Source organism: Hyla sarda, chromosome 6, assembly GCF_029499605.1.
Source record: "Hyla sarda isolate aHylSar1 chromosome 6, aHylSar1.hap1, whole genome shotgun sequence".
NCBI classification, from domain to species: Eukaryota; Metazoa; Chordata; class Amphibia; order Anura; family Hylidae; genus Hyla; species Hyla sarda.
In genome coordinates, this window is record NC_079194.1 from 84,536,324 (window position 1) to 84,558,934 (window position 22,611).

General features: G+C 42.9%; 1 protein-coding gene across 3 annotated transcripts in view; it reads right to left on the minus strand.

The window, feature by feature from the left end:
- Positions 1-542: 542 nt before the first annotated feature.
- FGD3 (FYVE, RhoGEF and PH domain containing 3) overlaps positions 543-22,611 on the minus strand; it is a 319,018-nt gene continuing 296,949 nt past the window's right edge. For all 3 annotated transcript variants that reach the window (XM_056524347.1, XM_056524349.1, XM_056524348.1), the window contains 2 exons: positions 17,696-17,836; positions 543-2,078 (listed from right to left, as the gene is read on the minus strand). In XM_056524347.1, coding sequence (XP_056380322.1) covers positions 1,854-2,078; positions 17,696-17,836 — 366 coding nt within the window. In that variant the 3' untranslated portion in view covers positions 543-1,853. The remainder of the gene's footprint in view (positions 2,079-17,695; positions 17,837-22,611) is intronic.

Sequence of the window (22,611 nt, forward strand, 5' to 3'; positions counted from 1 at the left end):
TAAATGTATGTCCTGGTGCGGGAATTCCCGCCAAATCAGGACATACATTTACGTCCGTGGTCGTTAAGGGGTTAACTAATATATATATATATATATATATATATAATATATTAGTTATATATAGTTCTATTAAGAAAATACAAACAGGTTAGACAAAAAAACATGTTGCAGAATCTGGCTCTGATCAGTAGAAATGTGGTCTACAGCTGAGCTTCCAGTTAAAGATATCATCTATGGCTGTCACACGAGACTTTGTGGATGCGGTGACAATATATTTGGGTCCCATCTATAAATATCATCTAGCAGATAAATTGTCCTTGCAGCCCATAGTGTGCAATGACAGTTCAGTTGTCATAATCAGGAAAAATTTGATGCCGTACAGTGACTGGCTGCTACAGGCAACACGGATGGTTTTTCCTACAAGATCATTTTGAGGAATGAGGCTCATTGTTTCGCACCCTTGACCTTGCAGTCACGCATTTCACATTTTCATTAGTCATCATTTAGATTTGAGGTTAAAGAACTTTAAAAGATTACACAAGCCCAGCAATCTGACAAACTTTATTTTCTTCAACCCAGCGGTGGATGTGCTTATTACCAGAAAACACCATACTGTTCACGATACTCAAGAACCATGGAAACTCTAAATGATTTCATCCTAATTTTGAGCATTAAACAGAATTCAGAATAGCCTCAGGCTCTGTTCACACCACGTCTTCAATGTTCAAACGCTTGCAAAACTCCCCCGACATTTACACTGCTACATGTACAATATAGCTCTGAAGTATTCAACCGTATGCCATATATAGCTGCTTACGTTACTTACTGACTCCAATATTATATGCTGTTCTAGAATACATTGGGCCTATTGGCACATTGAGGGTATACATGAGCAGCAAAACGTGGTGTGAACAGGGCCGTACATTACATAAATATGGACAGAAAATATATCCCGAGTCGCTCTGTGCTAAACTTTTTATTAGCTTATTTTCTTTTTAAAATGTCTGAAAATATGTATAGAACATTATTTACAAATCATAAATAGAAACACAAGGTTAACCAGAAAGAACAGATAAAAAAACGTATGTTCCCAGCAGTGCTAAAATTGTCATTTCAAACAGACTTTATAAAAATGGGTTTACAGCTATTTAAACATGCAGAAGGTGCTTGGTCGAGGGATTTCTTCATGTGCCGGGGGATGGTGGAAACGTCCTTCTATAATGCTTAACATAAAGACAACACTTACGGACTTTTCCTCCCCATGTCTATTGTTACATGGCATGTCAAATGGGCATACATACACACTCAATCTGAAGAGTAATACTCAATATTGGACATTTACGACAAATATTTGTGGATGCCAGGAGGTTACAGGTGTAGGAACGGTACGTGGCCAGCCACATCCTTGTATGTAGTTCCAAAATTATTCTGGCAAGGCCTTGGTTATTTTGCATGTTTCTGTAAAACCTGTATTTTATTCTTTCATCTCTGGATATTTAAACGGTAACAATAATTAAACTATTTTCACATATACAATTTGCACTTAATAGTATTTTGGATGATTTTTATCTTCTTACTTAAATACACATATACAAAACAGTAGACTGAAAAAACATTGTGCTGTCTCTGCAACCTTATGACATCTGTTCTACCTCCGAGCGGTCTACCTCAAGGAATATAGAACGGGATACTCATTGTACACTGGTACAAATATGAAACGTATGATGGGGAACACCACAGATGTTAATATGTAGACACGATAAAATCAAGAAGTTACATTGCTGTCAAAGGGTCAATACTCGAGATTTTCTGGTTTTTGCAAAAGAACCATAAAAGTTTATGAAGAGTGAACGTTAGATATTTTCCAGGGGTTCTGTATCATAAGTGGTCTCTCCTTTTGATGCTTTTTCTAGAGCTCCTATCCACTTCATAAGCAAATCTTCATCCTCTGCACCAAAAAGTAAAGTTTGCTGGGACTGGGTTAGTTTAAATACATGCTTTAAGTCCACTTTGTCGCTGGCACTTGGTAAGCTGACTTCATAGCCTGGTAGTGGAAAAGCGCGCTGACTTCGTCCATCCTGCAAGACAACAGTCAGACAATAGCTTAGAAACACATTGGCTAAAATTTTATTAATCCCATCAATTTATTTTAATTTGTGTTGATCCAGAAGACAAAATTAAATTTAGTGAGTTCAGTGAGATCAAGTGTACCTATCATTTAAAAAATATTTTTTTAAACTTTCGTGGTTTTATTAAGTTAACCCTATAGAGTGGTGACAGAATGATTTTTAGTGGTGTCTCCATGCTTTACTGATGGGTGTGAGTGTGTAAATAGGAACCTTCCACTGCTCCTATTTAGCAACCAAATTCAGGAATAGCACACTCCACAACAATGATATGCTTTCAAATCCTTTATACTTTATAAAGTGTATCTAATGTTACATACTATAGCAGGTCTCATTCACAGATTACAAAAGCAATCACCCATCAGTGCTTAAATGCCTAAAATCCACCTGCTCTGCCAGGATCCAGGACATCAGTTTGCACAGCAAGGACTTCTACTGAACACAGCACAAGCTAAGTGTTTGTGTGTTCCGTCCTTGTGACTCTATTACAAAAGACAGACAGAGCCTAAGAACAGGCAATGGACAGCCAATTGTAGGAAAGTGATACACCTAGTGGTCAAGATTTTGGGTCTTTTCTTCTGGGATAAAGAGACATGTTTGGTAAAAGATCTTCCCTACAAATATATAAGAAATCACAGTCAAGTACTCATTTCTACCTTGAGACCAAAATACTGGTAGCATTCAACTTGCAGGGCTCCTAAAGTATTAGTCTGTACTGATATGGAGACTCTTAGTCATCTCCCACTGACTGCTGATTTGCTGTTGACAATGTTAACACATGAATATATAGGTATTATAGGTTTAAAAGGTATCAATACTTGGACAAAATCAAAGAATTCACATTTGTTGAACTACGTGAAGAGGGGTTGCAAAAACAAGGCTTTAGGACTATGAGGGGGGGGGGAATCCTTCCAGTGGGTTCTAAGACTTCTGGTTCGTCATATGTGTTATACATGTTGGATTTTCCTTCGGCTTTACATTAGATGAGGTGCAAAAACTTGGATGACGGTTCTCAATCTGATCAGGTTTATGATACAATGTCTGACCATGCCAAGGATATATGAATGCATGCTATGGACTATAACAATGTAAGCATTCTTTATTATTGCTGCCCTCTACTCATGAAATACATTACGGACCCAAATAAACCCTCAGGAGACCTGATAATACATGGTGAACTGCCCCAGCTATGTGTATTTGGGTATTCTGAAAGAAACAGGGTTGGACAGTTTTATGAGAAAGTAGAATGATAGGAAAGGAAAATAATACACATGAAGATAAAAAGCATCATAAAAAACAGAGACAATATGACATTGGGAAGTTCTGCAGGCTCTGAACAGGAGGCACATAAATTATTTTTACTTTCACTAAACAAGACTATAAATCTACGCTATGGCCATCCTTCATTGTTTTCAGATTCCCAGCTATAATGGTAAATCATCAACATTTTAACTCTTAGTTGGGTGCCTGGAGATTCTCCTGACAGCGTAGTGTGCCTTATATTACTGATGCCATACTATGGCACTGATGCCAATCTTGATTTCCCAATAATATAACGGTGGCTCCTGATTATAGCAGCAGTCGGCTGTGTTAGATATTCCAGAAAGGAACTAAACATATTCGAAAGGAGGAAATGAGGTTCATTTTGGCGCTACACTCTCTGTAATATATTTGTAGATGGATTCTGTCACATTTTACCCACAGTGGGAGCGTTATGCATATTCTGAGACTATCATGAATTATGTTCTATAGTTAAAGAAGACACAAGAGTTAACATGTAGTTGATTATAGTGTGTTTCCCACTGGTTATGAGCATTTTGTAGACAGAAGCCATAATCAGGAGAATGTGGCTTATTGAACACTAAAAATATACTGTATTAAAGCCAGAAAAAGAGTTGATGCTATTGTATGTAGGCACGAGATCTATCAGCCTGGACTAGTGACTTCATTGAATGAATGCCGACTATGCACAAATAGCGTTATTCAATTGTGACATCATGAACACAAGTTTATAGCTGGAGCCATGTTTCTTCTCCGATCGAAGCCATGATTTAATTTCCTATACATCCTCAGTTCCATTTCAGATTATTAGTTTAAGAGGGGCCTATACAACATCCTCCCAATTCCAATAATAGTGTATTATAAGAAGACAATATGTCCTGAGTAACGTCACTAGAAGCAGTAAGATTGAGCTAAGCATTGGGAGAACAACCACAGTGGCTCATTTAGAAAACCTAAAAGTATTATTAGAGACTCCTGAATAATAGAGGAAGTCCTCCGTTTAGGACCTGTATTTTTAGGGAGAGTGTAGAGCATTTCTCTCTCTGGAGGACTTATCTAGTCTACGCATTGCATGGACAGACCATTGATTATTAGGAAATCATGTAATTCCTCATTTCCCCTGTAGTAGTGCTGCAGAGGCTGCTTAGACACACATACACAACTGAAACGAAGCCCTTCAGCTCTTGTTTTTGTTCACCTGACAAATTTTCTTACATTCAGCTTGATACTTTCTAGTACTGAGAGCTGATAATTATTCAAGCTTTCCAGGTGCCCCCTAAGGGTACGTTCACATGTACACAGATTTGATGCACAGGATATTCTGCTTGCAGATTTCAATGTAAATCTAATCTAGTTACAAATACTGTGCATCAAATCTGCACAGGATCCTGTACGTGTGAACATACCCTAAAGGTTTTTTTTTTTTTAACAATGAAGCCTATTTCCAACTGTCTATGTTAATGTGGTCTTACTTTCCTTCTGTTTCTAATGCAAACCGTCTGCTCCTTTGTCTTCATGAGCCCAACTTCCTGTCTGATGTACATCTTGTAATGGACATCTTGCTCTTATGTGAGTGGGGTTATAGTCAGGAAATGTAGTAGGAGGGAGATATAGTTGGCTGGATTCCCAGCTAGAGTGTACACAGGAAGAAGTTCTTACAGGATGTACACAAGACAGGAAATTGGCTTAATGAAGACAAAAAAAAAGCATTAAAAGCATTAGAAAACCATAAAAAACAGATAAAGGTAGTAAAATAACTTTATTTACCAATATATGCTCATTTGTTAGACAGTTGAAATAAAAGGTTTCATCATCAAACAACCCCTTTAACCCCTAGGGGACATGCGTCGTAAATATATGGTGCGGTCAAACAGTCAATCAGCAGCCAGGCACGCACCGCTAATGGTGGACATATGCACTCAATTACAAGGAGTAAAATAAAGAATAAAAAAAGGTTTTAAAAAAACTATTTAAAATACCCTCCTCTAATAAATGTAATATAAATTAATAATAATGTGAATCACCAGTCTTTTCCCATTTTACAAACAAAAAATATAGAAAAAAAAACCAAACATATTTGTTATCGCCGCATTCAGAAATGTCTGAACTGTTAAAATATGTATATGATCCTGTATGGGGAATGGCATAAAAAAAAAAATACCAAAAGCCAGAATTGCTGATTTTTAGTCGCATCATATTTCAGAAATCAAAAAGTTCCATCTAAACAAAAATGATATCAATAAAGACTATAGATCACAGTGCAAATATTAGTCCTCATACAGCCATGTACACAGCGTTAAAGGGGTACTCCGGTGGAATTTATTTTTTTTTAATCAACTGGTTAAACAGATTTGTAAATTACTTCTATTAAAAAATATCAATCCTTCCAGTATTTATTAGCTGCTGAATTCTACAGCGGAAATTCTTTTCTTTTTGGAACACAGAGCTCTCTGTGACATCACGAGCACAGTGCTCTCTGCTGATATCGCTGTCCATTTTAAGAATTGTCCAGAGTAGGAGAAAATCCCCACAGCAAACATATGCTGCTCTGGACAGTTTCTAAAATGGACGCAGAGAGCACTGTGCTCGTGATTCAGCAGAGAGCACTGTGTTCCAAAAATAAAATAATTTCCTCTGTAGTATTCAGCAGCTAATAAGTACTGGAAGGATTAAGATTTTTTAATAGAAGTAATTTACAAATCTGTTTAACTTTCTTGCACCAGTTGATTTAAAAAAAAAAAAAGTTAATGTTTTTGACTGTGCGGGATCAGGAGAGTGATAATTAACCCCTTAAGGACCAGGCCATTTTACACCTTAGGACCGGAGCGTTTTTTGAACATCTGACCACTGTCACTTTAAACATTAATAACTCTGGGATGCTTTTACCTATCATTCTGATTCCGAGATTGTTTTTTCATGACATATTCTACTTTATGTTATTGGTAAAATTTTGTCGATACTTGCATCATTTCTTAGTGAAAAATTCCAAAATTTGCTGAAAAAATAGAAAATTTTGCATTTTTCTAACTTTGAAGCTCTCTGCTTGTAAGGAAAATGGATATTCCAAATAAAAAAAAATTATTCACAAATACAATATGTCTACTTTATGTTTACATCATAAAATTGACGTGTTTTTACTTTTGGAAGACATCAGAGGGCTTCAAAGTTCAACAGCAATTTTCCAATTTTTCACAAAATTTTCAAACTCACTATTTTTCAGGGACCAGTTTAGGTTTGACGTGGATTTGAAGGGTCTTCATATTAGAAATACCCCACAAATGACCACATTATAAAAACTGCACCCCCCAAAGTATTCAAAATGACATTCAGTCAGCGTTTTAACCCTTTAGGTGTTTCACAGGAATAGCAGCAAAGTGAAGGAGAAAATTCACCATCTTCATTTTTTACACTCGCATGTTCTTGTAGACCCAATTTTTGAATTTTTACAAGGGGTAAAAGGAGAAAATGTATACTTATATTTGTAGCCCAATTTCTCTCGTGTAAGGACATACCTCATATGTCCATGAAAAGTGTTTGGCTGGCACAGTAGAGGGCTCAGAAGCGAAGGAGCGACAAGGGGATTTTGGAGAGTACGTTTTTCTGAAATGTTTTTTGGGGGGCATGTTGCATTTAGGAAGTCCCTATGGTACCAGAACAGCAAAAAATCCCCACATGGCATACCATTTTGGAAACTAGACCCCTTGGGGAACGTAACAAGGGGTAAAGTGAACCTTAATACCCCACAGGTGTTTCACGACTTTTGCATATGTAAAAAAAAAAAAAAAAAATTTCACTAAAATGTGTGTTTCCCCCCAAATTTCACATTTTTGCAAGGGTTAATAGCAGAAAATACCCCCCAAAATTTGTAACCCCATCTCTTCTGAGTATGAAGGTACCCCATAAGTGGACCTGAAGTGCACTACGGGCGAACTACAATGCTCAGAAGAGAAGGAGTCATATTTGGCTTTTGGAGAGCAAATTTTGGTCGGGGGGCATGTCGCATTTAGGAACCCCCTATGGTGCCACAACAGCAATAAAAAACTCACATGGCATACCATTTTGGAAACTAGACCCCTTGAGGAACGTAACAAGGAATAAAGTATGCCTTAATACCCCACAGGGGTTTCACGACTTTTGCATATGTAAAAAAAATATATATATTTTTTCACTAAAATGTGTGTTTCCCCCCAAATTTCACATTTTTGCAAGGGGTAATAGCAGAAACTACACCCCAAAATTTGTAACCCCATCTCTTCTGAGTATGAAGGTACGCCATAAGTGGACCTGAAGTGCACTGCGGGCGAACTACAATGCTCAGAAGAGAAGGAGTCATATTTGGCTTTTGGAGAGCAAATTTTGCTCGAGGGGCATGTCGCATTTAGGAAGCCCCTATGGTGCCAGGACAGCAAAATAACCTCAACATGGCATACCATTTTGGAAACTAGACCCCTTGAGGAACGTAACAAGGGGTACAGTGAGCATTTACCCCCCACTGGTGTCTGTCAGAACTTTGGAACAGTGGGCTGTACAAAATTTTTAATTTGCACAGCCCACTGTTCCAAAGATCTGTCAGACACCAGTGGGGTGTAAATTCTCACTGCACCCCTCATTACATTCCGTGAGGGGTGTAGTTTCCGAAATGGGGTCACATGTGTTTTTTTTTTTTTTTTTTTTTGCGTTTGTCAAAACCGCTGTAACAATCAGCCACCCCTGTGCAAATCACCTCAAATGTACATGGTGCACTCTCCCTTCTGGGCCTTGTTGTGCGCCCCCAGAGCACTTTGCGCCCACTTATGGGGTATCTCCGTAGTCGGGAGAAATTGCATTACAAATTTTGGGGGGCATTTTTCCCTTTTACCTCTTGTCAAAATGAACAGTATAGGGCAACACCAGCGTGTTAGTGTAAAAAATTTATTTTTTTACACTAACATGCTGTTGTAGACCCCAACTTCACCTTTTCATAAGGGGTTAAAGGAGAAAAAGCCCCACAAAATTTGTAACACAATTTCTCCCGAGTACGGCGATACCCCATATGTGACCCTAAACTGTTGCCTTGAAATACGACAGGGCTCCAAAGTAAGAGCGCCATGCGCATTTGAGTCCTGAATTAGGGATTTGCATAGGGGTGGACATAGGGGTATTCTACGCCAGTGATTCCCAAACAGGGTGCCTCCAGCTGTTGCAAAACTCCCAGCATGCTTGGACAGTCAATGGCTGTCCGGCAATACTGGGAGTTGTTGTTTTGCAACAGCTGGAGGCTCCATTTTGGAAACAGTGGCGTACCGGACGTTTTTCATTTTTATTGGGAGGGGAGGGGGGCTGTGTAGGGGTATGTGTATAGTAGTGTTTTTTTACTTTTTATTTTGTGTTAGTGTAGTGTAGTGTTTTTAGGGTACAGTCACACGGGCGGGGGATTGCAGCGAGTTTCCCGCTGCGAGTTTGAGCTGCCGCGCAAAATTTGCTGCATTGCAAACTTGCAGCCTGATATTCACTGTAAGCCCCCTGCCCATGTGAAAGTACCCTGTACATTCACAGGGGGGGGACCTCCAGCTGTTACAAAACTACAACTCCCAGCATGCACAGTTCATCAGTGCATGCTGGTAGTTATAGTTTTGCAACAGCTGGAGGCACACAGTTGGGAAACACTGAGTTAGGAAACAGACAATGTTTCCCAACCAGTGTGCCTCCAGTTGTTGCAAAACCACAACTCCCAGCATTCTCAGGCATGCTGGGAGTAGTAGTTCGGCAACATCTTTAGAGCCAGATGTTGCCGAACTACAACTCCCAGCATGCTGGGAGTTGTAGTTTTGCAACATCTGGAGGACTACAGTTTGCAGACCACTAATACAGTGGTTCCCAATCTGTGCCCTTCCAGATGTTGCAAAACTACAACTCCCAGTATGCCAAAACTGTCCAGGCATGCTGGGAGTTGTAGTTCTGCAACATCTGAAGGGCCAGATGTTACAGAACTACAACTCCCAGCATGCCTGGACAGTAAGGGCATGCTGAGGATGTGTAGTGTTGCAACATCTGGAAGGGCACAGTGGTCTCCAAACTGTGGACCTCCAGATGTTGCAAAACTGCAACTCCCAGCATGCCCAGACGCCAAGGGCTGTCTGGGCATGCTAGGAGTTGTAGTTTACAGGGTCCCATTACAGCAATGCATGTCGCTTTACGGCGACGTGCATTGCTGTAAAGGGCCTGACCGCGGCTGAAGATCTACTCACCTGTCGCCGCCGCCGCCGCCGCCGCCATCTTCCTCGCCGGGATCCGGGTCTTCAGGGACGAGGTAAGGACCGGGGCCGGTCCCCAGCACTCCCCCGTCCCCCGCCGCGTCCTCCGGTCTTCCTCCCGTCCTCTCCGGACTTCAAGGGGCCGGGCAGGACGGGAGGAAGTAACCGCCCCCCCCTGCGATTGGTTGGTTAGTTAACCGACGGATCGCAGGGGATCGGAGGAGGTGGCAGGCTTGCCACCTCGCTCCTAGTCTTCAGCATGGTCCTGGCTGTCTGTGACAGCCGGGATCATGCAAAATTACCGGGCGGTCGGGTCCCAGAGACCCGATCAGCCCGGTATCGCCGCAGATCGCAAGGGCGATTTCCCTTGCGATTTGCGGCGATCGCTGACATGGGGGGCCTACATGGCCCCCCTCGGCGTTTGCCCTGGATGCCTGCTGAAGGATTTCAGCAGGCATCCAGTTCCGATCTCTGCCCGGCGAGCGGCAGAGATCTGAAATACAACAGGACGTTCTCTAACGTCCTTGGGCATTAAAGCCCAGGTAGTGGGGACGTTAGAGAACGTCCTATGTCCTTAACAGGTTAAATAGTTCGGATAATTCCGTAAATGGCAATACCAAATATTTTTCTTTTTTGTACACTTTTTATTTTATCAGGAAATGGGAAAAATGGGGATGATTCAAATTTTTATTGGGGGTGGGGGGTATATTTTTAACAAATACAAGTAGCCACATGGCAGAAGCGCCGCTGCTCCTGATGCCTGCCGCCTTTAAAAACAAAAACATTTATTTATATTTTGTCCAAACCGTTTTAAACTTTTCTTTTTTTTTTATCTGGCAGGGATGGGATAAGTAAAAAAGAAAAAAAACTAGCACTCTCTTGCCTTCCTCGCTCCGGTGCCACTGCCGGTATAATGGAGCACCGGTGCTCCCGGGTTTGGGGACATGTCACACACCTGCTCAGCCATTAGCAGCTGAGGCAGTGGAACTCCATTATACCGGCGATGGAGCGGGAGCAAGGAAGGTAAAAGAGTGCTGTTATTTTTACTTAACCCCCTTCCCTGACCAGATTTTAATAAGAATACTTTCCCTGGACAACCCCTTTAAAGGAAATCTATCATCAGTGTCGCCTGCACTAACCTTTCGGTACAGGCAGGTAGTGCAGGTGACACTGATGACAACGATACTTACCTTGTCCCGTTCTGCGCTGTCGTTCTCCAGCAATCCTCTTCGGTATCTTCAGCTCCGGGCCCTACTTGGAACATAGGCGGAGCTTAGTGACATCACCGCTGCTGTTCGCTGCTGAGTTCCACTTCTAGCAAACAGCAGCGGTGATGACACTAAGCTCTGTCAATGCTCCAAGTAGGGCCCGGAGCTGAAGATACGGAAGAGGATTGCCAGAGAATGACAGCATGGAACGGGACAAGTACCATTGTCATCAGTGTCACTTGCACTACCTGTCTGTACCAACAGATTAGTGCACGAGACACTAATGACAAATTTCCTTTAAAGGGGTACTCCGCAGCTCCCGGTGCCGCCTCCGGCGTTCGGAACAGTTTTGTTCCAAACACTGAGTAGCGGAGTACCGCTTTAAAGGGGTACTCCGGTGCTTACACATCTTATCCCCTATCCAAAGGATACCTATCACGCCCCCTCCCGTAGGCTCGCATTGAGGGGCGGAGCGTGACATTACACGGGGGGCAGGGGCGTGACGTCACACGCCGCCGGCTCTGCGGTCGAGCGTAATCAGACCTGGAGCGAACACGCTCTGGGCACTGATTACAAACGGGGTGCCGCGTGTATGATCGCGGGCGTCCCCAGCTGCGGGACTCCCGCAATCAGGCATCTTATTCCCTATCCTTTGGATAGGGGATAAGATGTGTAAGCACCGGAGTACCCCTTTAAGGCATAAAGATAAACATGTCCTAATAAATGACCCATTTCAGATATAGTACATATACTGTACCTGTGTTCCTATCCCCATACTTTATGAAAGGTACATTAAACACAAGTCACACGTTTTATTCTCCAATCGTCTGGAGTAGTGTTTGTACGATCAACTTGGGAAAAATGCAAAGAGAAGAGCCGAAACGTGTGAAAATAATTTGTACGCCGCATCTCGTTCTTCCGTTCTGAGCAACATAAACTTTACGACTGCCGAGCGCTGGAGAGACGGTTATTATGTTATGTAGGTTAGGGGTAAAGTAATTAAACTGCTATATTTTTTGAAGATATAATATTTATTTTGCTGCAGAATGAAACGCCAGATGGTTCGAAATATTTGAACTGTTCTGTAGAAATTTTATGCTTATAAGAAATAAGAAAGATGGATGAGGAAATGTAAAATAGAGAAAATGGCTTCGCGGCACAACCAGATCTGATTCCTGTGCTGTACAGAGCTGCAAATCCAGAAAAAGGAATCTTCTCTTGCAATATATATTGCGGGGCTATTTATTTACTGTTTCTCCAGTTTACACATTTAACACATTTTTTTTCTTTCTTTCTTTTTTTTTTTTTAATATAGATAGACCAATATCTATAGTAAAAAAAAAAATGGTATTACTGAGAGCATGTCCATAGTGACAGGTCAATGTTTTGATCTTGATGCCTTTTGGTTGGGGTCTGGTAACTGAGACCCGCACAATCGCTAAAGCACTGTGTCCCTTTGCAAAACTACAACTCCCAGCATGCCCGAACAGCCTTTGGCATGCACCATTTCTCCCGTTACTATCTTCCGTCACAAAATAACGGCCGTTATTAATAACAGGTTATAATGGGTTAAAAAATCCCATTATATTATAGACTATAATGGGATTTTCTAATGGCCGTATAGGATTTTGTTGCTGCCGTTTTCAGCCGATTTTCAGACGGAACTTCGTACGGATCTTTAAAACGGAGTAATTTTGTAGTGTGAAACAAGCCTAAGTTTGAAGTGGATTTGAGGGGCCTTTCTGTGAGAAATGCCCAATAAATGACCCCATTATAGAAACTGCATCCCTCAAAGTATTCAAAATGGCATTCAGAAAGTTTGCTAACCCTTTATGTGTTTCACAGGAATAGCAGCAAATTGAGAAAATTCTAAATCATCATTTTTTACACTCGCATGTTCTTGTAGAACCATTTTTTGAATTTTTACAAGTAGTAAAAGGAGAGAAATCCTCCCCAAAATTTGTAACCCAATTTCTCTCGAGTAAGGAAATACCTCATACGTGGATGTAAAGTGTTCTGCGGGCGCAGTGATGGATCAGAAGGGAAGGAGTGACCATGGGATTTTGGAGAGTGAATTTTGCTGAAATGGTTTTTGGGGGCATGCCGCATTTAGGAAGCCCATATTGTGCCAGAACAGCAAAAACAAAAAAAAAAAAAAAACATGGCATACTATTTTGGAAACTACACCCCTCAAGGAACGTAACCAGGTGCACAGTGAGCCTCAACACCCCACTTTTTGTTGAAGTCGGATGTGTAAATTATTATTTTTTTTCACTAAAATGCTGGTTTTTCCCCAAATTTTCCAAGGGGTAAAAGGAGAAAATGCCCCCCAAAATGTGTAACCCCATTTCTTCTGAGTATGGAAATACTCCACATGTGAATGTAAAGTGCTCTGCGGGCGAACTACAATGCTCAGAAGAGACGGAGTGCCATTGAGCTTTTGGAGAGAGAATTTGTTTGGAATGGAAGTTGGGGGCCATGTGCGTTTACAAAGCCCCCATGGTGCCAGAACAGTGGACCCCCCACGTGACCCCATTTTGGAAACTATACCCCTCATAGAATTTAATAAGGGGTGTAGTGAGCATTTACACCTCACTGGCGTTTGACAGATCTTACATTTTTCATTTTCACGGACCACTGTTCCAAAAATCTGTCAGACACATGTGGGGTATAAATGCTCACTGTACCCCTTATTACATTACATGAGGGGTGTAGTTTCCAAAATGGGGTCACATGTGGGGGGGTTCCATTGTTCTGGCACCATAGGGGCTTTGTAAAGGCATGTGGCCTTCAATTCCGGACAAATTTTCTCTCCAAAAGCCCAATGGCGCTCCTTCTCTTCTGAGCATTGTAGTTTGCCCGCAGAGCACTTTACATCATCATATGGGGTATGGGGTTACACATTTTGGGGGACTTTTTTCCTATTTTCCCATGTGAAAATGAAAAATTTAGGGTAACATCTGCAATTTTGTGAATTTTTTTTTTTCATTTTCCCATCCAACTTTAACGGAAATTCGTCCAACACCTGTGTGGTGTTTAGGCTCACTTTACCCCTTGTTACATTCCGTGAGGGGTGTTGTTTCCAAAATGGGGTCGCGTGTGGGTATTTATTTTTTTGTCTTCATGTCAGAACTGCTGTAAAATCAGCCACCCCTGTGCAAATCACCAATTTAGGCTTCAAATGTACATAGTGCATTCTCACTCCTCAGCCCTGTTGTGCGCCAGCAGAGCATTTTACGTCCAGATAATGGTATTTTCGTACTCAGGAGAAATTGCGTTACAAAGTTTGGGCTTTTTTTTTTCCTTTTACCTCTTGTGAAAATGAAAAGTATGGGCCATCACCAGCATGTTAGTGTAAACATTTTTTTTTTTTTACAATAACATGCTGGTGTAGACCCCAACTTTACCTTTTCATAAGGGGTAAAAGGAGAAAAAGCCCACAAAATTTGTTAGGCAATTTCTCCTGAGTACGGAAATACCCCATATGTGGCACTAAACTGTTGCCCTTGAAATACGAGAGGGCTCCGGAATGAGAGAGTGCCATGCACATTTGAGGTCTAAATTGGGGATTTGCATAGGGATGGACCAGGATGCAAGAATTACACTTGCCTCCGATACCAAAATTACCATACAGCAGTGTTTCCCAAACAGGGTGCCTCCAGCTGTTGTAAAACTCCCAGCATGTCTGATAGTGGTGTGGATACTGGATGACCTCGGCAAGGTGCTTGTCCAGTCCTGGTGAAAACGGCGATGCTTCTCTGGGGCGCCTCCGGATGCGTAGATGGTTCAGCTCCCACCCAGGTGGGGGTTGAGGAAGGAGGAAGATACGGGAGCAATGTATTGTAAGGAGGAGTATTAAGAAATGGGCGCACCTTGCCGAAATGGAAGCACCTTGCCGAGGTCATCCAGTATCCACACCACTATCCACCAGACCGACACCACGGAGTATCGGGATAGATGCTTGGCAGCCCAGAGGAGAACGTCTAGAGTGCATGCACTCAGAAAGCCCACATCAGTGTTGTGCCTGAGCTTGCACAACACCAGAAGGTGAGTGTGTTAACACACACTTTAATTTGGCTCCATAATTCCTGTATGCGCAAATTTTCATCCTTTGCGATTACCACCATTTACGGCACTTAGATAGCGCCCCCTTTGTTTCCTTTCTTTTTTCCTTCCCAGCATGTCTGAACAGTCAATGGCTGTCCGGCAATATTGGGAGTTGTTGTTTTGCAACAGATTGAGGCTCCATTTTAGAAACAATGCCGTACCAGACATTTTTCTACATATGCATATGTAGTGTTTTACTTTATATTTTGTGTTGTGTAGTGTAGTGTTATTAGGGTACATTCACACAGGCAGGGGTTTACAGCGAGTCTCCTGCTGGGAGTTTTAGGTGCAGCGGAAAATTTGCTGCATCTCAAACTTGCAGCGAGAAACTCACTGTAAACCCCCGCCCGAATGAATGTGCCTTGTACATTCACATATGGGGGGGGGGGGGGAACCTCCGGCTGTTGCAGAACTACAACTCCCAGACTGCTGTGGGACACTCCCACAGCAGAAGTCCTGATTCATCAGCCAGTAAAGGACGATTGTGAGGTGGCACATATAACCCTTTTTTTCCAGGTCTCCGGGGACCCGATTGACCCTGAATCGTCGCAAATCAGCAATCTCAGCAGGCATTCCGATCCGGTTCCCGCCGGCGAGCAGTGGGGACCGGAATTCCCACAGGCGTACAGGTATGCCCTGAGTCCCTAAGGATTGGGGATGCAGGGCGTATGCATACGCCCTGCGGCCCCAAGAGGTTAAAGAATTTATTTACAAATTATGGTGAAAAATAAGGATTTGGTCAATAACAAAAGTTCATCTCAATACTTTGTTATATACCCTTTGTTGGCAATGACAGAGGTCAAGCATTTTCTGCAAGTCTTCACAAGGTTTTCACACACTGTTGCTGGTATTCCTCCATGCAGATTTCCTCTAGAGCAGTGATGTTTTGGGGCTGTCTCTGGGCAACACAGACTTTCGACTCCCTCCAAAGGTTGTCTATGGGGTTGAGATCTGGAGACTGGCTAGGCCATTCCAGGACCTTGAAATGCTTCTTAACAAAGCCACTCCTTCGTTACCCGGGCGGTGTGTTTGTCAGTAGGTATGGTGCTCTTTGGATGCAACCCAGCATTCTTTCTCCTCCAAACATGACGAGTTAAGTTTTTACCAAAAAGTTCTACTTTGGTTTCATCTGACCATATGCCATTCTCCCAATCCTCTTTTGGATCATCCAAATGCTCTCTAGCAAACTTCAGATGGGCCCGGACATGTACTGGCTTAAGCAGGGAAAAACATCTGACACTGCATGATTTCAGTCCCTGGCAGCGTAGTGTGTTACTAATGGTAGCCTTTGTTATTTTGGTCCCAGATCTCTGCAGGTCATTCACTATGTCCCCCCGTGTTGTTTTTGCTCACTGTTCTTGTGATCATTTTGACACCATGGTGTGAGATCTTGTGTGGAGCCCCAGATCAAGGAAGCTAAACAGTGGTCTTGTCCGTTTTCCATTTTCTAATAATTGCTCCCACAGTTGATTTCTTCACATCAAGCTGCTTGCCTATTGCAGATTCAGTCTTTCCAGCCTGGTCCATGTCTACAATTTTGTTTCTGGTGTCCTTCGACAGCTCTTTGGTCTTGGTGGAGTTTGGAGTGTGACTGTTTGAGGTTGTGGACAGGTGTTTTTTTATACTGATAAGTTCAAACAGGTGCTATTAATATAGGTAATGAGTGGAGGACAGAGGAGACTCATAGAAGTAGTTACAGGTCTGTGAGAGCCAGAAATCTTGCTTGTTTGTAGGTGACCAGATACTTATTTTCCAACATAATTTGCAAATAAATTCTTTAAAAATCAGAATGTGATTTTATGGATTGTTTTTCCTCATTATGTCTTTCATAGTTTAGGTATACATATGATGAAAATTACAGGCCTCTCTCATCTTTTTAAGTGGGAGAACTTGCACAATTGGTGGCTGACTAAATACTTTTTTGCCCGACTGTATTAGTACTGTTATGTGTATTTTTTTTTATTAAATGAAAAAAAAATTATATATATATCCATTTAAACATCACACAAAGTTAAAAAAGCCTATGTTTCGAGTCCCAACGCCCTAAATACTATGGCATGCCAAACCAAGAGACAAGTCGGTACCCCCATACACTCCTACCTGCTGAAATTTACCAGTATTTATGGCACAGTTGTTAATTTATGGACTCTATTATTTATAAAAATAATTATGTACTTTTGTGCCTATGTTTCAGTGACTGTAAATGAAAAAAAAAATGTAAAAAAAATCTACCCCACTCTGGACTCCCCAGCGGTAGCACCCCATGCATTCTGCACAAGACCACTGCAGCCAATCACAAAGTGCATATGATCACTGAGGCCAGTGATTGGCTGCAGCATCCCATGCAGAATGTATGGGACATCAGGCAGGAGAAATGAGTATAGTTTTTTTGTTTTTTGTTTTTTGTTTGTTTGTTTGTTTTAATTTCCCCCTTTAAACCCCTGCCTTCTGACAAAAAAATGTTTTTCAATCTGAAAACCCCTTTAGGGTGAGGTCAAACAAACCGCATCTGCAAATGTGCGCCGAAGTGCTATCCTGCCTCCAAACCTTACTGCACAAACAGGTGTGGCCGGGTAGCTCTGGGTGTCTGCTCGCAGCATGAAATACGTTGCAGATGCTGTATGTGTGACCCTACCCTCAAAAAGTCTCTTGTACCCACATTGTTTATAATCTATCACCAGGGCCATTGACACATTTTCACCTACACCGATCACTAATAAGATAAATAAGTGGACTTTACCTGACTGCAAACCTGGAGATGGAGAACAAGAGGCTCACTTTTTGGGATATATGCCCACATTTTGTTCCACGTCTTCCCCTTCTCTAGGAACAATAGGCTGCTGCTGATCACACTGTTTTCTGGAGATGAGGACAGTTGTTTCTGTGAAAAAAAAAGTGTAAATGTAAAATATAAAAAATGTCCCGTTTTCCCCATGTAATGAATATCACAAGTATAAATCCAATCTTCTCCCAGTTTTATATTGCTATTAATGCGCTACATTGATCCATTTTAAGCTCCCTCAATGAAAGATGAAATCAGGAGAGATAGTTAATTATAAGAGAACAAGCCGCAATAAAGGAACAGTGAAAGATTACAAAGTAACTACGTGATGATGAATAAACTCAACATAATCAATAGAACAAATAACAGCCCCTAATAAAAGAGAAAGGCAATAAAGTGAAATGGAAATGGTTACATTTAATGGGATATTCCCTTTTTAATTATTTTTAACAATAGTCAATGCAGTTTGACACAGGCAGTTTTACTGGAACCTCTTAAAGGGGTACTCCACTGGCCAGTGTTCAGAACATTTAGTTCCGAATGCTGTGTGCGTGCTGTGGGGGTCGGCCACACCCCCTTGTGACATCAAGTCACACCCCCTCAGTGCAAGTCTATGGGAAGGGGTGTGTCGGCCACCACATCCCCTCCCATAGACTTGCATTGAGGGGGTATGGCCTGATGTCACGAGGGGGCATGTCCGACCTCCGCAGCGAGCACACAGGGTTCAGAACTAAATGTTCCGAATGCTGGCCAGTGGAGTACCCCTTTAAATGGAAACATTTCCATCATTTCAAGGGCACTGCTGCTGCTTTTAGTGTAGGGTTACCCATAGCGCATCGACAGTATGTTTCCCACAGCTGAAATTCTGTTTGCGGATTTACTTCTGTGAAATTCACAAGCAGAATTTCCACTGTGTCCCATTTGCAGACTTTCTGCTGTGGAAATTCTACGTGCGGAATTCCGCAATTCCGACCCCTGTGACATGGTAGTGACATGTGATGCGGTTTCCTGACCGGACCTAAAAAACGTAGTATACTACGGTTTTAGGTCCGGTCACAAAACCGTACACGGGACAAAAAGGATTTCAGCCCTGGTCCGGCTGGGGTACGGGAGAGGTTTGCCCCTCCCCCAGCCGCATCCGGCACCCGTAAGGTTAAAAACGAAGTGTGAATGCAGCCTAACACATACCATATATATGTTTTCTATGTTACTGTAACCTTAAGTGAGAGCAGTGAATCTCATGTGACCCTGCCTGCCAATGGGAATCGCTAATGTCTCCCCTATGTAGTGTAGGGGGGGAGGAGTTGTCTCAGAACAGTGTAAGCTGAGCTACAGTCTGGTTCAGGTGTGGGTGCTGTGTGCTCTGAGGAGAGGCCTAGATGAAATCTAATCTCAACTTGTCATCCTGCAAGGATTACTCGCACGGTGGAAATTCATGCCCCGGCGGAAAAAGGCTTCAGTACCTTGACAGGACCCTACCTACCAGGATTCATCTTTCCATCTCACAAGTCAGTATTAATCTGTTTGGTGTATGCACCACAAGTCCCAGCAAGGCAACAGGGCTCCCATGGGGTAGCGCTGTACACGCTCACCTAAAGCCAGCTGTGCGCGTATTACCATCTGCACCCAGCTCAATAAAGAATCCATAACCTGACATCGGTGTGTTCCTTTACTCCCTGTGTCTGGCCCAGGAGAAGCTGTCCCCAACCTCGGCCCGTGTATAGGATAATGGTGCCCTGGCGTCACGAAGAGATAAGGTATTCTTACTAACACCACATGGCTACCACATATTTTTTGCAGCTGATTTTGCTACCAATCGACTTAGTTTGGTAGGAAAATATGCAGCAGCAAATACAACGCAAATAAAGCATATGGGACCCTACCCTAAAGGGCCCTTGCTCTGCACTGCATTGCCTAGTTGTTTATAGGAGATCTTTTTCTGTTCCATGTACCATTATTGCTTGCTGAGATCCTGAGGAAATCAGGTGCTCCAGGGCCGATGACCCACCCCTGTGTTTCATGCCATAATAGATATTGTGCTCCTACCATAACCAACCTCAGTGAGCATATCTGCCCTCCACCTTATACTACTGTCTAATCAGGGGATAATGCACTAGGTTGCTCCTTGGAGCCACACAAGAGGACGCCACTTATCAGCCTCCCCTGGGCCTGCTGTAGTGCACCAAGAGACACAGGCCAGGTGAGAATGCAATGGCACCGCGAGGATCGAGAGGGGGGTAATGATGTGGCACTGAGGTGGTCAAGAGGGGGGATGAAATTGCACAGGAGAGGATCAGGGGGGGGAATCATGAGGCACATGGGGTGATGAAGTGGGGGATGAAATGGCACAGGAGAGGATCGGGGGGAAATAATGAAGCACATGGGTGATGAAGGGGGGGATGAAATGGAACAGGAGAGGATCGGGGGGAATAATGAGGCACATGGGGTGATGAAGTGGGGGATGAAATGCCACAGGAGAGGATCGGGGGGAATAATGAGGCACATGGGGTGATGAAGGGGGGGGGATGAAATGGCACAGGGCGATCAAGGGAGAGAATTACCGTATTTTTCGCCGTATAAGACGCACTTTTTCTTCCCCAAAACTGGGGGGAAAAAGTCGGTGCGTCTTATTCGGCGAATACACCCCTATCGCGGCGGTCCCTGCGGCCATCAACGGCCGGGACCCGCGGCTAATACAGGACATCATCGATCGCGGTGATGCCCTGTATTAACCCTTCAGACGCGGCGATCAAAGCTGACCGCCGCGTCTGAAGGGAAAGTGACACTAACCCGGCTGCTCAGTCGGGCTGTTCTGGACCGCCGCGATTTCACCGCGGCGGTCCCGAACAGCCCGACTGAATAGCCGGGTTAGTGCTTACAGGACACCGGGAGGGACCTTACCTGCCTCCTTGGTGTCTGCTCCATGCCGGGATCCCCTGTATGCCGGCGCTCTCCTTCCTCGTCATCACGTCGTCGCGTACGTACGTCGGCGGCGACGGAGAGCGAGGATACCCGGCCGGCAGCAGAGACGTTCCGGAACGACGGGGACACGGTGACAGCGATGGAGCGACATCCAGGGCAGCGGTGACGGGTCCGGAGCGGCGGGGACACATGAGTATTACCTCCTCCTGCAGTGGTCTTCAATCTGCGGACCTACAGATGTTGTAAAACTACAACTCCCAGCATGCTGGGAGTTGAAGTTTTGCAACATCTGGAGGACCGCAGGTTGAAGACCACTATTGGGTTCAAAATCTTTATTTTTTAAGATTTTGCCCCTAAAAATTGGGTGCGTCTTATACGCCGGTGCGTCCTATAGGACGAAAAATACGGTAAGTGGCACGGGATGATGAGGGGAAATAAAATAGCACAGGGGGGATGGGGGGGTGGGTATGGGATGGGGAATGAAGTAGCACAAGGGGATAAAGAGGGGGAATGAAATGGCACAGGGGACGATGAAGTGGGGGATAAAATGGTACAGAGGGTAATAAAGGGGGAGGGGGGATTAAATGGCACAGGGAGCAATGAAAGGGGGTGTGATGAAATGGCACAGGGGGATAGAAGCCACATTTGTAATGCTGGTACTGGATATTGGTATCCCACTGTGCATCGTAGGATGCGCAACTTGATATGTACAATTGGCGGTATGGTGAGGGGCATGTCACCAAACTATGTACGTCTAAAAAGGGTGTCACCAAGATGAAAAGTTTGGAAAGCTCTGCTGTAATCCATAACTATAGACTATGGCTCAAATTGTTCATATGCTAATTTGTAAATCGGTAAAAAAAACATTTGCCTGGAGATAGATTTTATCCCTTCATCCCATTATATACATAAATGCAAAATAAAACCTGCAGATTCATGACATATTTTTCTGACAGGAAAAAAAAAAACATGTGAATTTACCCAAAGGGAATGACTTACTGGGTTTTGTAGGCAAATTCAGCCCTGGTTTATCTGCAAACACAACAGCAGCCCAAAGTTCCTTTATCACAAATTGTGTTGGAATTGATTCAGTGGGGATCAAAAGTTTGGGCACCCCAGGTAAACATTTGTATTAATGTGCATAAAGAAGCCAAGGAAAGATGGAAAAATCTCTAAAAGGCATCAAATTACAGATTAGACATTCTTATAATATGTCAACAAAAGTTAGATTTTATTTCCATCATTTACACTTTCAAAATAACAGAAAACAAAAAAATGGCGTCTGCAAAAGTTTGGGCACCCTGCAGAGTTAATATCTTGTACTGCCCCCTTTGGCAAGTATCACAGCTTGTAAACGCTTTTTGTAGCCAGACAAGAGTCTTTCAATTCTTGTTTGAGGTATCTTTGCCCATTCTTCCTTACAAAAGTCTTCCAGTTCTTTGAGATTTCTGGGCTGTCTGTCACACACTGCTCTTTTAAGGTCTATCCATAGATTTTGCAATTATGTCGAGGTCAGGAGATTGTGAAGGCCATGGCAAAACCTTCAGTTTATGCCTCTTGATGTAATCCTCCATGGATTTCGAGGTGTGTTTAGGATCATTATCCATTTGTAGAAGCCATCCTCTCTTTAACTTCAGCTTTTTCACAGATGGCATCAAGTTAGCATCCAAAATTTGCTGAAATTTTATTGAATCCATTTTTCCTTCTACTCGTGAGATGTTCCCTGTGCCACTGGCTGCAAAATAACCCCAAAGCATGATTGATCCACCCCCATGCTGAACAGTTGGACAGAGGTTCTTTTCATTAAATTCTGTTCCCCTTCTTCTCCAAACGTACCTTTGCTCATTCCGGACAAAAAGTTAAATTTTAACCTCATCGGTCCACAAAACTTGTTTCCAAAATGCATCAGGCTTGTCTATATGTTCATTTGCAAAGTTCAAACGCTGATTTTT